General features: G+C 53.9%; 7 protein-coding genes across 7 annotated transcripts; 2 read left to right on the plus strand and 5 right to left on the minus strand.

Moving 5' to 3' along the window:
* Nucleotides 1-293: 293 nt before the first annotated feature.
* AB675_2585 (Structural maintenance of chromosomes protein 5) lies at nucleotides 294-3,923 on the minus strand (the record flags this gene model as incomplete). The annotated part of the gene is made up of 1 exon (XM_018142568.1): nucleotides 294-3,923. The coding sequence occupies one exon, from the start codon at nucleotides 3,921-3,923 to the stop codon at nucleotides 294-296; it is 3,630 nt and encodes a 1,209-aa protein (XP_018004848.1).
* A 1,691-nt stretch (nucleotides 3,924-5,614) lies between these two features.
* On the plus strand, nucleotides 5,615-5,964 carry AB675_2586 (uncharacterized protein; the record flags this gene model as incomplete). Its single annotated transcript, XM_018142569.1, has 2 exons — nucleotides 5,615-5,791; nucleotides 5,854-5,964. 2 exons carry the CDS (start codon nucleotides 5,615-5,617, stop codon nucleotides 5,962-5,964), a joined length of 288 nt encoding a protein of 95 aa, XP_018004926.1.
* A 724-nt stretch (nucleotides 5,965-6,688) lies between these two features.
* On the minus strand, nucleotides 6,689-7,273 carry AB675_2587 (uncharacterized protein; the record flags this gene model as incomplete). The annotated part of the gene is made up of 1 exon (XM_018142570.1): nucleotides 6,689-7,273. One exon carries the CDS (start codon nucleotides 7,271-7,273, stop codon nucleotides 6,689-6,691), a length of 585 nt encoding a protein of 194 aa, XP_018005296.1.
* A 1,817-nt stretch (nucleotides 7,274-9,090) lies between these two features.
* Nucleotides 9,091-9,910, plus strand: AB675_2588 (Golgi apparatus membrane protein tvp23; the record flags this gene model as incomplete). The annotated part of the gene is made up of 2 exons (XM_018142571.1): nucleotides 9,091-9,661; nucleotides 9,759-9,910. 2 exons carry the CDS (start codon nucleotides 9,091-9,093, stop codon nucleotides 9,908-9,910), a joined length of 723 nt encoding a protein of 240 aa, XP_018004859.1.
* Nucleotides 9,911-10,065: 155 nt separating this feature from the next.
* On the minus strand, nucleotides 10,066-11,049 carry AB675_2589 (putative 4-hydroxy-2-oxoglutarate aldolase, mitochondrial; the record flags this gene model as incomplete). Its single annotated transcript, XM_018142572.1, has 1 exon — nucleotides 10,066-11,049. The coding sequence occupies one exon, from the start codon at nucleotides 11,047-11,049 to the stop codon at nucleotides 10,066-10,068; it is 984 nt and encodes a 327-aa protein (XP_018005145.1).
* A 614-nt stretch (nucleotides 11,050-11,663) lies between these two features.
* AB675_2590 (Palmitoyltransferase pfa4) lies at nucleotides 11,664-12,923 on the minus strand (the record flags this gene model as incomplete). The annotated part of the gene is made up of 1 exon (XM_018142574.1): nucleotides 11,664-12,923. The coding sequence occupies one exon, from the start codon at nucleotides 12,921-12,923 to the stop codon at nucleotides 11,664-11,666; it is 1,260 nt and encodes a 419-aa protein (XP_018004904.1).
* A 293-nt stretch (nucleotides 12,924-13,216) lies between these two features.
* Nucleotides 13,217-14,491, minus strand: AB675_2591 (uncharacterized protein; the record flags this gene model as incomplete). Its single annotated transcript, XM_018142575.1, has 2 exons — nucleotides 13,217-14,096; nucleotides 14,262-14,491. The coding sequence occupies 2 exons, from the start codon at nucleotides 14,489-14,491 to the stop codon at nucleotides 13,217-13,219; spliced, it is 1,110 nt and encodes a 369-aa protein (XP_018005205.1).
* Nucleotides 14,492-14,759: the final 268 nt, after the last annotated feature.

The raw sequence follows: 14,759 nt of genomic DNA on the forward strand, positions 1-14,759 counted from the left end.
GATTCATGGCTTGACGCATGTTACAGATGCAGAGTCTCGTGTCAGGGGTGAAGCACAAGTAGGGTTCCCTGGCTGATAGCTACATGGATCTACAGCCGAGCGCTGCTTTCCACAACGACTCTTGTCTACAGTATTGTACTGATACAGCTATGGGCTTTCACTTCGCTGGTATGACGGACCTCTGCCAGGGCTCCCTGCTGCATCTACGCGGTGTCTCTCCTTCCTTGTCAGGCCGTCAATCAGATGGGCGCCTCCCACCTTCAGCCGTTGGCGGGCGTCCGTAGAACTTCTGCTCAGCCACTGACGGCCCCCACCATTGCCACACCAGAATCAACCCTTCTACCAAGTGCTGGAGTCTGCGTGCTTCCACCACCAAGGCCCAGAGCAGCATATTTCCTCGCGAACGGCAGGAAGTCGCCCAAGGTGGGATAGTTCTTGTAAGGCCCAGCATTGCCCGCATCCTCGTCCACCGGCTGCCCCTCAGCAGGGACATGCTCGCCGCTTACGATGCACAAGATGGTCATGCCTCGCCGATACTTCAGCCCGCTCAACAGCTTCGGTGTGATCAAGAAGTATTGGCTGCCTCCACCACCGCCGTCTTCCCGCTCTGCGCACGCAACGTCGACCATGCGTCCGTGAACCATACGCTCATTGCGGCCATCCATGCCCTGATTAATCTCGTCCACTACGCGGAACGGCGCACGAGACAGCGATTGGAGTGCCATGAGGTAGAAGATGGTGCTGACTGCGCGCTCGCCACCTGACTGCCGATGGTTGTCGAGTAGACTCAATGGTTCGTGCTCGCGGAACTTCACGCTGATGTTGATGCGCCAGTTCGCAAAGTCGAGGCCATTCTCCTCGCCGCCGTTCTCTTCAACACAGTCTTCTGGCGCTTTGCTATGTGCTTTGCCGACTTCGACCTGCCCAGCACAGCCAATGCGGGCAAAGCTCTCCGCAAATGCGTCCGAGATCTTCGCGACCAAAGCCTCAACTGCTGGCTCCCATTGATCGCGGACCTCCTTAATGGCACGCAAAGCTTCGTCAATTTGTGTTTCTGAGTTGGCAACAGCGGCCTGCAGCGACTCGATCTTCTTTTGACGCTCCTCGTACTGACGAATAGCATCGCCGTTACCAACTCCGGTGAGCTCAATTTGAGCATTGACTGCTTCGATCTCTGCCCGGTGATGTTCCGGCGTCCATTTGTCTCTGATCATCTCCTTGATGAGCGTCAGGAAGACCGGGTCACCGTCGTCGCTCAGCCGCTTGGCCTCTTCCTGAAGTTTTTGGGCAGCCTTCATCATTCGTCGAACGTTTTGAAGCATTTCATGGGCTGTGTCAGCAGCTTCCTTCTCTTCGTCCGTTTTGGCCTTAAGCATATCTCTGATGGCTTCGTTGCGCTGGCCAAGGACTTCGACGTCGGAGGCAGCCTCGATTTCCTGCACTTCGGCTGCGATCAGCTTGGCCATGCATTCTTTGATAGTACCGATGCGCTCGGCATACTGGACAGCGCCCTCAGCTCGCTTGATCATGGTGTCCTCACGTTCGGCGTTCCAACCGCGACGGCGGTCAACGGCACCTTTGAGCCAACGGTCGAGCTCGCCAATCTTACGATTGAGATCGTCGATTTTTCCTGGTAGGCCGTTCCAGGTACTGAGCTCTCGCTGCAATCGAGCCTTATCTGCTTCGATCTGCTTCTTCTGCTCGTTCAGCTCTTTGATCTTGGCACCAGCGTCCGCAAACTCCTTCTTGCGATCCTCGATGCCGCTTTGAATCTCCTCCAACTCACCCTTGATCTCCGAAACTTCTCTCTGCAAGGCTGCCTTGCGTCCGAGATCAACAGGCTTGTCGGTCCAGATTATAGGAGGTCTGGCCACACTACTCGACGATATTGTGGCCTGCGGACCGAGCTCGGCACGTCGTATGAACTTATGGATCGTGCCTTGCGAAAAATACGTTCCGATTCTGCTTCGCACCATGAGTCGTTCGTGTTGTTCAGACGAGATTTGGCCCTTAGCGATCGCAGCGAGATGCAACTTCTTCTCGTCGCACAGCATCGCCAGGACCTTCTGTGGACCCTCGATGTGGTCAATGGCATATGAGTCCAAACCATAGCTCTGCAATTCCTCAGTAGAATATGGCTTCCGCATTGAGTCCATGTTATCATCAGGACGCACACGCAGAGCGACGCTCAGGCCCTGTTCTTTGGAAAGCTTGTCTTGCAGCTTAATGTAATCGTTGTGAGTCTGGGCAGTGAAGATGCATAGGTCACTTTTTTGAAGGATCGACTCTATCGCAGGAGCGATTGTTAGATCGGGGACATTGCAGACAAGAGCAGGCGGGCCTAGAACCGGTTTCTCGAATATGTTCTGGTTCGCTTGGATCCATTTCCATGCCCTAGCAGCTTCTTTGTTGATTGCTTCGAATCGCTGCTCAAGCTGTCCCGAGGTGGTATCAAATTTGCGGATATTTTCCTCTTTCTCAGCCAAGGCCTGTTCGCGGACGCGTCTCTGTCGCTGCATTTCTCTGGCGCGATCCTCAGCTTCTCTCTTCTTGTCATCAAGAGCCTCGATCTCTCGGTCACGATCGGTGATCTCGGCGTTCATGGCTCTGGGGTCGAAGTCCGGGACCGGTTGATCGCGGGCAGCCTGCAGCCTGGCTAATTCTTCTCGCTGCTTCGCAAGCCCCTGTTGCTTTGATTGCGCCATCTTTTTGTCGGTCGCGATTCGTGTGTTGAAATCGTCAATGTGTGTCTGAAGCTCTGCGACGGCATCTGCGGCAGCTTTCGCTTCTTCCTGTGCCGTTTTCAGCTCATTTGAGCGTTCCTTGACCAGTTTCTGGACGTTCTGGTGGTATTTCTGTTTAGAATTGACCTTCCGAAGGGCTGGCCCAGATTCTTCTCTCAATTGATTCAGCTCCCGTTCGAGCCGCTTCGAAGTCTGTTTGGCCGTCTCTGTTCGCGCTTTGGCGGTGAAAAACTCTGGAATGAGGGCAGCTCTCTCAAGCCATTCGAGCTTCTCCTTATGCTTCGCACGATCTCGTAGACGTTCTACCTCAGCTTGTTGCATTTCTTGCCGTTTCGTCAAGTTTTGCAATTCTTCTTTGTTCGCACGCTGAGCACCGACTTTGTCCTTCTGGACAGCTCGAAGTTGTATCAAAGTCTCATGGTGCTTCGTCATTTGAGCATCGCCAGCAGCCTGCTGCGTGCTTTTGAGAATTTCTTTTGGGTCCATCTGGGCAAACTGGACAACCTTGTCTTGAGGCAGGAATTGGCACAGGTTGTCGATCTGTATACTGAAGCTCTGGGCGTGTGTTCTGACAGCCTTTTCAGTGGAGGGGTTGCCATTGATCCACCAGTCATTCTTGTTGCCGTCCTTTCTCATCTTCCGCGCAATGATGGAATTGCGGACCCGACCATTCTCTTTCGGCTTGCCTTTTAGCTCGATTTCGATGTAGGCTTCAGCAGCACCATGCTTGACGAACTCGCCTATCTTGTCTCCACGACCAAGCAGACTGGCAGGCCAGCCCAATCCCAAACAGATAGCACAGACCAGAGTGCTCTTTCCTGTGCCGTTTGGTCCAATGACCATGTTCAGACTTGGTCCGGGCTTGAACTCTGCGAGGGTGTAGGTGACGAAATTCTTAAGCTTCACACGCACGATAGCGCCCGGCTGGTGCTGCGGATACGGGTCCAAGTTGGTGAGAGGTGCCTTTGAGATCGGCCGAGTAAGCGTCTGCTGAGTCGCTTTGGGCACACTCCGCTCGCCAGAAGACTCGTCATCCGAGCTGTCGTCGTCGCGCGTCGAGCGACGTGCACGTTTGCGGTCATTGGCAGCGGTGGAGGCGGGAGTTCGTGGCCGCGATGTGACCTCGTCTTCGTCGTCAGACTCCGGAGAGCGCGTACGACGAACCGCGAGGCGAGCCATCGTCACATAGGCTGCATCCGCGATATCGTACGAGGCCGCGCAATTATGATGGAGTCTTCTTATGAGGTTTGTAGAGCAAACAAAAGGTCAGGTAAGCGCGTTGGAGACGAGAACGCGTCGGCGGAGATTAGCTATCATGTCCGGGCACGAGAGCCGCCCCGGAATGCCTTGTTGCCTTGCCCAAGGAGCAGCCTGAAGCCCCCCTGTTACACTATTACTCAAGTAAGTACCATGCTTCACTGAAGATGCGATATCAACTCTTGAGATGAGTTTCACCAGCCGCTGTTTGGACTACTGATACTGTCGCGACGGGCCTTTGTCGGGCACATCAACGCTTTCGACCTCTACATCGTCCGTGAGCCTGACCGGATTTCGCACCACGTCGACCACGGCAAGCGCTCGGGAGTTCTTCACTGACATAAATTGTGTGTACCAACTGGAAGATGATCCGACCCGCGATGCGCAGCTGTATCCAGGCCTCGGTTATCGTCGCCGAACTGTGTCCGTTCAATGCTTGCACACTCGTCAGGCTGAGGCACCTGTGGAGGCTTCCTGCTCTCGTTGATGGGGGCTAAGAATAGGGGCATGCTTCGCCCAGAGTCGCCAATCGCCTTCCAGGATTCGATTTCACCTAAGCCTACGTACTTTTTCTTGACGCAAGTTCACGAGAAGATGCGAGGACGTCCATTCGCACGGCGTTGCCCATGATCTCAACCCTTCATGAGTGCTTCGAATAAGGCGAACGTCGCTTCTTGCTCAAGGCATCTCAGGCATCAGCCGAGGCCCCAAAACTCCAGTAATCGTGCGCCCTTGTGACCACAAGTCCTCCTGAGTCTGCCTACTGCCATTTGACAGCCTCCTCTGCGACATGTCAGCACCTTCGCAGAATCATGTCTCAAATGTCAGCCTGATAGGGCGAACAGCAGATCTGATTACCGAGACTTTTGTCGTTGCTGCACCCCAGAAAAAGAGAAACGAGCGACTTAGCCTCACAGCCACCACCAATCAACGTCAGATCCCGGGACTTTGGTCAACACGAGAACACGAAGCCATTTTGGCAAACGCAGCCGCGGCCCAGCGCACCGCCCGAACGCCACTTCACCTTTTTGCGTTCTACCTTACTGTGCAGATGTACCTCACAGGCGAAACTCACGCCCAACTGGTACCTTCCAAGCGATGCGAGCGATGCTGCGGCTCACAGCTTGCTCTTTCCAGCCATTTCTTGTTACCTAAACCCGCCGTATTCAGCGCCAGCCCTTCGAACCTGCCAATGCTAAGGCCCATTCCCCTCTTCACCTGACAGCTTACTGTGTTTTGTTGCTCTCATAGTCTTCTGCCACCCGATAGGTCGCATTCTTTGCTGGCCTTGTGATCGACATTACCTCATTGCAACTGCGTTGTTTGGACTTTTGAGGTATACGGGGTATCTGAGGCTGGGGCATGTACCTATTTTTGCTTCAGAGGTATATTCAAGATCAGCGCCACAGTGCCATTGCTTTGGTTCAATGCATATAAAGGTAGGTACGTGCTCTCGATCCGTGGTAAGTGCTTCATATCAACCATCCAACAACACAAACAACACTCGCTACTACAACCACACTACACCACCACCAATAACCACACTACACCACCACCAACAACCACACTACACCACCACCAACAACCACAACCACTAACCACAACCAGCAACCATGCACGCCCAATCAATTCTCCTCTTCGCCACTTCCGCCCTCGCAGCCACAGTAATCAAAGCCCGCCAACCCGCGCCCCCAGCAGAATACACCGTCACCTTCACCTCCGACAACGACGGTTCCCAAACCCTCCCTTCCTCTGGCGGCGTCGTTACCCAATACTTCTACGAAGGCGATGTCTTGAGAACAGCGCCATTCAAAATCCCGCGGACAATGCTCAATGCACTGTGCGCGACCAGTGGGGAAACCAGATCAGGTCGTTTGGTGGCCCGAATCAGTTTGTGGACAGTGTGACATTTGAGACGGCGGATGGGAAGCAGGCTAGGAGCTTGATTTGTGTGTTTGTCTAAAGCGAGCACTGCAGGTAGTCTACGAGATAAGGGAATTGGATTGAATATGGATGCATAGCGACAGGATATCAAAATGCATAGCGACGGTGGGCTGCTGCATCCAGCGGATTGCGAAGGGCTTCCAGCATGGACGCAAGCCTTTACTTCACTTTATAATGCATAATGCCTAATGCATATATCAAGCGCAGTGCGCTTACAGCTTATCAAATTGTTCAACCAGCTCTACTTCACTATGATTCCTCGTCACTGAACTCACGCCAATGACAGTGAATGCTTCGTAGCCGAGTCAGTGAAATGTTCATGCCGGCTTGCGCGGGACCTCTTCTTCGTCGAAGCAATATGAATAATTGTCCTGTCCTCGCCGGCATTTCCTGCTCTTCTCTCACCCAAGAAGCAGAGAATGAGGGGCACATTGCCATACCTTGGTAGTTCCTACTGCTGCCTGGTGGGGCTAGCAACTTTGTAGTAGAACGACTTCCACCTGATGAAGGTTGAAGCGAACTCTATGAAGTGACCGTGGGAATACATATGAAGCTACTGAAGCTATGAATGAATCTAGGACAAGAAGGAACAGGCCAGAGCAAAGGTCAACCAGCCAAAAAATAAACTTAGCGTAAGTGAATTGCCAACGAACCCCCAAGGCATATCATGAACGAACATCCCTGACCCACGATCTCGTCCTCCCAAGCCAGCGCCGCAACCAAAAGGACCAAACCCTTACCACTCAATAGTAATAGTACCTGCCCCCTCCCCTACCACGATCCCGACTCCTCTCCCTGTCTCTCCCTCCATCAGGCCTGCGCTCACTCTTCGCCCGTCCCCGACTCCTTCCAACATCATCGTGATACCTTCCCCTATCCCGATCCCGATCCCTTCCCCTGCTATCATACTTGTCCTCATAGTAGTACTTCGCATCCCTATCCCTCGAGCGCTTTGCGTCCCGCGAGCCCCCATACACGGCCCCGTTACTTCCCCTCAGCAAGTATGCCGCACCGGCGGTAAGTGCAGCGCCGCCGAGCCACCCGCTGATGTCGCGGGTGGAGGTGTAGGAGAGGCCCTTTTCGGGCTTCTTGGAAGCGGAAGGGTATGAAGAAGATTTGTAGCCGCTGTCTTGGTAGTAGGTGTTGCTGTGGCGAGGTCTGGCGGAGCCACTCGTAGTGGTGCTGTAGTTGTACTTGTTGCGATAGGCGGGATGGTTGGCCGCAGTGGGCGAATTTGCGGGTGAGGAGTATCGGGACAGGCCCGGGACGACGATAGGATGGGAATTGCGGTAGGCTGTTGGGTGACTGGGAGCCCGATGGCGGGACATTGTGCTTGTTCTGGCGAGGTCGCCCGAGGATGCACGTGAAAAGGTGACGCTTGTCGATGATCAAAGGCTGAGTCGTGAGTACGGTGAACTCGAGAGTCTGCCGAAGGGTTGTTGTAGTCCGTGTAATGGTTACACAATGCTGTTTGCCTCACTATAGGCAACGTGAACTGTTGTACAAGGACGTTGAAAGTGATGTAGCGGTGAGTAGAGTGAGCAGAGAGGAATCGAAATGTTTGTACAGAAGAGGCTGCGAGATTAGCGAAAGGGAAGATCGTACGGTGGGTGATTTGGTCGTGGTTGTGTCATGCTATATGCTTTCTCTGAAGAAGTCGATAACCTGAGGCTCAAACAAGGCTGCCGCTAAAAGGGAGGACCGATTTCCTAGCGGTCATAGATGTCAATGAGAAGGCTCAGCGAACCAGCAGACCGAAGGGACGACCAATTGTAGGAGTATTTCAGTCCTAGAAGGCATGTCCACCCATCCACACCAATGTGAGAAGGTTCCTTTGGTGTGGGACTCGAGCCCGGTTGCCTTGCAGACCGGCTTTCTCGAGATACGTACGCTTCGCCGGAAGGGGTAGAGTGGGCGTTCCGAGGGACCGGACGGAGGCTCGTCTCGACATAAAGTACGAGACATGCTCTCGTGAGTGGTCGAGGACACCGAAACATGTCAAAACGAGGCGACAGGGGTGCACCAAAGGTCCATAGAAGTACCACAAGACGCAAAGGCTAACGGCATCGCCAAAGCGGTTTGCCAGGAAATCGCCGGATAGCTCGTGCACGAAGTGATCTGTACCTGCGGCGATTATCGATGAGCCTCTTCTCGCCGGCCGCCCTTTGCCTTGCAGCCGAGGACAATGATCATGCAGCTTGCAAGTGTCATGCCAGTGTGTCATGCAGTATGCAAGGTCTTAGACAGATTTGTGGCGAATGGGGCGCAGCAGCTGTCGCAGGAGCCCCGCCAGTTTGTTGAGGCATCTTGACTGTGCGGCGTCGTGGCGAAACACGACGAAAATACGTATGATGATGGCATATGTTCGGCATCACTGATCGAGACGCGTCGGAAGTCATTACGAGAATGATAATGGACGCATTGCTGAGATGCAAGAAGCGAGACTTTTGCCCGCTGAGCTTTTTTCAGGCGTTAATCGTGCTTGGAGAAACAGATAGGAGTCCAAAACGGGAAAGAACTTTGCCTTACTGGAAGTCGAAGCATGTGAAGAAGGGGCCATCGGTTGACACTGCAGATATCTGAGCACCGTGCTTCGAAGTACATGCAGGTGCAGGGACTGGACTGTCACTATTGCTAACATCGAGCATTCTCGAGCCGGTCTGGTGTCCACATGAAGAACAGCGGATATCTAGGGAGTGCGTCATATCCTACGAAAGTCTGCCTTGCCTCCAACGTCGCCGTGGCTTGCCTAGGGTCTATCCTGGTCCTTCTTCAAGACTGCCGGGCACTGCGAGTAGAGCATTATTTCCTACAGCCGCAACTCATGCGGAGAGTCGGTTTGATCAGACAGGGACAAGAGATACTCGAACCCGAGACACCTTTGTCACGCCCTGCAGAGCTGTTCCCTGGCCGGGACCTGACCTGAAGAGACATACTGAGGAGGTCCCGTCCATCCTCACAGGCGCGCGGTACCAGCCAACGGACACAACAAATCTGATCTGGATAGTGAGCTAAGGGAAGCTGAGAAGGAAGAGAATAATGCAGAAAGAGATCCCAATCGACAGCCGTAGCAAGTACGGCAGATCCTGCCACACTAAGACGCAACCGTTTCCGTGCCGTTGCCGTTGATCTGCGAGCAGTCGCGATGTGTCCTCATCACGGCATCAGTAGTTGCGCGAACCTCGACATACAGGGCTACAACTTGCCTGATGGTCTTCATAATCTAGCCTTCCCTGCATTCATCAACGCCCTCCCCTCAACACCTCTCAAAATGCCCGAAACCGACCCCGGCGCCCTAAACTGGCGCCTCTCAGCCCACCCCTTCACCCTCCTAACCTTTCTCTCCTTCCGCCTCGGCTCCCTCCTCATGTACCTCTTCGGCGTCCTCTTCATCCGCAACTTCATCCTCGTCTTCATCATCACCCTCCTCCTATTGTCCCTCGACTTCTACTACCTCAAGAACATCGCCGGCCGCCGCCTCGTTGGCCTACGATGGTGGAACGAGGTCAACATCAGCACGGGAGACAGCCATTGGGTGTTTGAGAGCCGGGAGACGCAGAGAGTGACGGAGACGAGTGGGGGCGCGGCAGGGGAGCAGAATGCGACGGATAAGAGGTTCTTCTGGTTGGCGATGTATGTCGTGCCCGTGTGCTGGGTTGGGTTGGCGGTGTTGGCCATTGTGAGGTTGCAGAGTCTGATTTGGTTGGTTACTATCGGTGAGTCTATGACCTGCAGGAGTGGCTGTACGCCCACGAACGTGGTCCGCGGGCGGCCGAACGGAATGAATGTATGTGCTAACAAGGCTTCTCGTAGTGATCGCACTTGTCCTCACGATCACGAATACGATTGCCTTCTCGAGATGTGACAAATTCAGTCAAGCCAGCGGCTGGGCTGGGAGCGCGTTCAGTGGAAGCGGAATAGCAAGAGGACTGGCGGGGAATATGGTCGGGCGTTTCTTCAAGTGAACGTGTAACAAAAATTAGAGGCAACAACCATATAACAGCCGACATGGTTTGGTGAAAGATGGCATTTCTATTCCACCATGTATGATCAACGAAGACACTTGCCCGCCAAGCATATATCCGGAGCCTGTCTCTCGATCGGCCCGGTCAAGCAGCATCTAGAACTTGTCCGGCAGTGAATTCTCCAGCTCAACGATCTCAGCAAGCGCCTCCTTCCACCGCGCATCCTCCTCCTTCGTTGGCCGGGGCAGTGGTCTCCTCGAGTAGCCACCATATCCGAAGTGACTGATCATTGCGCTCTTGGTTCCACTGATGCCACCGGCAATGACACCCCAGTCGCCTCTCGCCACGATCGCCTGCATCTTCTGCGCCTCCTCGACCTTACCCTCTGCATACAAGTCATACACCTTGACGCAAGCCTTGGGCGCAATATTGCCCAAGCCAGTGATGATGCCAGATCCACCAGCGATCAGTGTCTGTAGGGTAAAGTCGGCGGAGCCACCCATGCACATCCAGCCCGAGTTCGAAGCTTTTGGGGTAGCTGCCTTCACGGAATGGGCAATGCGGTTCAGCTTGCCAGTGTTGCCGCAGGTCAGCTTGCAGCCGACAATGTTGGGGTGCTTTGCCAGCTCGATGATTGCGTCAGAGTCGAGATCGATGCCAGCAACCGCGCCAGGGTAGTTGTAGATGCAAATCGGGATGGGCGAGTCGGTAGCCAGGTCCTTATAGAATTGGAGCAGGTCGCTTCGTGCATATGAGGTCTTGTAGTAGTTGGGAGGCAGTGTCAATGCGTAGTCTGCTCCAGCTGCTTTTGCGTCCTTGCACAATGATATCGTCTCACGTGTCGATTGTGCCGAGCAGCCAGCGATGAGAGGTAGAGACGTGAAGCCGGCATCATCGAGTGCTTTTCGAGCGGCAGAAATAATCTGCTTGCGTTCCTCGGCTGTCAAATGGACGGCTTCGCCATTTGAGCCCTGACATGTTAAAGCGGTCATGCCGGCCTTTGCCAGACGGACGGTGTGCTTTGCGGTGGCTTCGACATCGACGTCTTCGTTGTCCTTGAAGAAGGCGACCATAGGCACGTTGATGCCGGGAACGAGTTTGCGTTCTGGCCCATGGCCGTTGACGCCGTTTGTGGACATGGTAGGAGGACGATGAGTTGTGGTCTGAGGGCGGGTGTGTTTAGACCTGGATCGGGTTGGTAAAGGTTGTAGGCTTGCGTTGTGTCTCTTTTAGCAATGGAAGTGAGAGGCAGGCGCGTCTCAGAATTATGCGCGCAACAGGTCATAAAAGTCAAGTCAACGCACCGGTCTCTGTGCCGACAATTGCCACACTGCAGCGCCGATGGGGAAATTTGGAGGGATGCCCAGGGTCAGGAAGCACCTTCTGACTCCGCATCATTCGTGATGTGGAGGGGTTCGGTGGGGGAGAGTTCTTCGGACCTTTTCGTCCATCCTCTCAAGATCCGTCAATTGAAGATGACTGCACCTAACAAATAGTGATGATTCGTATGGAACCTGCATGTTGCTTGCGCTTCCGCCAGCTGCTCTTTGCTCATGGACGATTCGACACGAAAGCTCGGAAATCTGCTCGGAATGCAAATGGAAGCACTTGAAGCCCCATCGGTACCGATGCCATTTTCGTTAAGGGTGATCGTGGGGGATCCCCACGCCAGACTAAACTCTCGCCACCAACACGCGGAATTCGTGTCTGGTCCCGAAATGCTCGGAATGGTGTGCCCCCACCAGAGCATACATCAACCATCATCTGCTTGCGGTGCTCGCCGCCGCTTCATGAGTTCGGCCAATGGAACGTCATCGTAAAACTCGACGTCCTCTTCGACGCCATAGTCTTGAAGTCTGTTGCCGTCGCGATCAGCCCAGCCTTCTTCGCCACTAGCGTCTTCGTCGCTGTCGAGGAAATCATCGTGAAGAGGCTCATCAGTCTCCGCATCGAACCGGTGTCGAAACGGTCTTCGACGCGCCAGGTCCGCCTGTTGTCGTTGCTTGAACGCGTCTACTTCGTCTGCCATCGAGGCGCCATTTCGATATGTAAAAGCGTCTTCCGCATCCATGCTGCGTGCGATTCGTGGCATTCGATCGGGATCTGGTGGCGGCCAGCCTTGGCCAGGCTCTTCGAAGCCGTTCGTCTCGAAAATCATGCCATCGGTCCGGACGCCACGAGCAAACGGCCAGAACCAACTTAAGATGTTGGCGGTGCCCATGTTGTCTCGCATGTTCTGCCAAATGCCGATGTCGTAGGGATACTCGTGTCTTTCGATCTTAACTCGAATACCATCGGGCCCATCTAAGTATCCTCCGAGGGCCCTCGCTCGCCGCAGCAGCTGCTCATGTCTCTCGATCTCCCATCCCTCAATCGTAGTGACATTCGTGGCGATCATGTAGATCCCGCGAAACAGCATGATTCCGACCAAGAACAGTGTAAGTGAGTTGGCGACGATCAGCATGAAGAAATGAATGAGCACCCAAAGACCTGGGCCATGGATAGCAGGCATATCTCTGAGAGCCCAAATTTCTGCTGCTCGCAAGTAGATGAAGTATTCAAGCTGGCTCATTGCGGCCGTAGCATAGAACAGGAATCGCATGAAATGAGGAATGGTGAAATGCGACACGCAATTGCTTGTCCAAGGGCAGTGGTGGTCCATCTTTGGGATGCATCGCTTGCACACCTTACAGTGATGCGACCGTGGAGGTTTGGGAGCATCACACTTCCGGCAGTATCGACTTCGCTGGTGTTGGTCATGCTCGTTATCATCTTCGAGCCGAGCTCGAGACCAGTACTCAGGCACATGACCGGGATCGGTCAAGCATGTCCTTCCATAGCTGATCCATATGCATGCAACGAGCGTGTTGAAAATGTAGGTTTGTTTTCTCGTCAAAGGTCCCGGCTCGAGGTACTGGAACAAGTATTGCGAAGAATAGGACAAGAATGCAATCAGTCCGCTGACTCCGGGAATGGCAAGCTTAGCTATCCAAGGATTATCATACTTCGACATGTCCGTGAAGCATATGATGAAGAAGACAGAGTTGATGGAGGCAGAGCAGAAACGATTCGGCGACTGAACAGATTATGTAAGCCTCGAAATTACGTGTGAGCGCGTTCTTGCCTGAAATGGACATCGCGCAGTGAGAATGATAGGTACTTAAGTATGTAGAAGCAAGTGCCGACTTTTAGGACGTCGTGCAGTTTACAGTGCTCTTAGTCACGCTGGCGACTTATGAAGAGTATATAAATGCTACAGAAGGGAGCAGAGTGTCCACGATGTTGTCGTTTCGTCGCCTCACCTCGTCACTGACTCCACGTCATCTTGATATCTAGACCAACTTGTACTCGAGCCCAATGTATGGCTTCGCGAGTCTGCTCGTTCTCACATTCACCGAAATCTCTGCCAATCTGGTCAACCAGTCGCTTTCCCGTGAATGAACCCCACCACATCTCCAAGGAATGCAGTAGCACTCCCCAGTGCATGGTCAGCAATAATGCGAACGAATCCTTCGCATGGACCTGCTCGAAGAACTCGGGCCCTAGCTCGGCCGGCCAACCGATGGCCATGCTCTTCTCTCTGCAGAAGTAAGACTCCAGCAACTCCACACCACGGCTGAACAGATCGAATTGCTTTGTGTAGCCTCGGCCGGCATATTTGGACCGTGTCAAGAGTGATAGTAACCGTTGCATGGCTGGTCGAAAGGATTCGTCGTACATGTTTGGATCGTCGCATTTGTCGAAAGCCAGCTGGAAAGGACCGCCACGCAGCCATTTTTCCGCACCGTTCATGAGACTAATCAGAGATGTTATCCACTGACCGGAAATTACGATGCTTTCTACTGGACTCCTGCCCAGGTCGTTGGCGCCAACCGGGAGTTGAGCCAGGACGATACTTGTCGGGATGTTGAGCACGGTAAATGCAAAGAGCGCATGGCAGTTTGTGGCACTGACATCCTCAAGAGAAGGGCGAGCCGCAGCAATCGCACGGCTTTGATACTCAAGGGCCAGACTGGTGTACGCTGAGCGTTCTGAGGACTTGCTTGACTCCGCAGCGATGTGAGTCGCAGACAAGGCGAAAATAAGGTCCATAAGCCAAGGATACTCCAAAGCCATGTCAATCACCGGACCTATCCAGATCTCCCGATCAAGAGTGCCCTTCCGGACCAGAGCTGCATAGCCTTTCCTATCGTGAAGCAAATTGGTCAGCTTTGTCTCGGGAAATGATCATAAACTGGAGGAAGGCAGGCAAAGGGGCGGCATTCATGTCTCGGGAAGCCTTCGTGCTCTTCCTCGAGCTAACGTTCATGTTGTCGCTCAATTCCCGATGCAAGTCAGCTAGGGTACTCACACGCACCACCATCTCATCAAAGCCAGCTCCTGGAGCCGTGGGTCAGAAGCTAAGGACGTCTCACAGTCAATGGTTGTCGCTCTTGACAACTCCGAGGCCTGGGAGGTGAATGGCGACCGACTTGAGCTGTCGGTCGACGTCGATGCTGGCAGCTCCGGTGCTGCTGGCTGCTGTAGAGGCGGAGGTACAAATTTCGCACGTTGAATCGGTAGTGCTATATCTGGAGGCATAACCGCAGTTGCACTCGTTGGCGTCGGTAGCACTTCAGGAGCTGGCTGACCATCTCGTCTGTAGTAGGTGCACTCGCTGTTGCGCGTAGCGCATTGGGCACATGGCGGGCCTTGTTCATTGCACTTGATCCTCCTCACCCGACAGGTGTCGCATCCCAGACGTGACTTGGTGTGACTTCGCCTTGACGGCATCACCGTCGACAGCTTCGCAGTGGACTTCGCGCCATGTACGGGACTAGATGGGCAGTTACGCGGAAAGGGAAGAAAC

Source organism: Cyphellophora attinorum (genome assembly GCF_001299255.1).
Source record: "Cyphellophora attinorum strain CBS 131958 chromosome Unknown Contig2, whole genome shotgun sequence".
NCBI classification, from domain to species: domain Eukaryota; kingdom Fungi; phylum Ascomycota; class Eurotiomycetes; order Chaetothyriales; family Cyphellophoraceae; genus Cyphellophora; species Cyphellophora attinorum.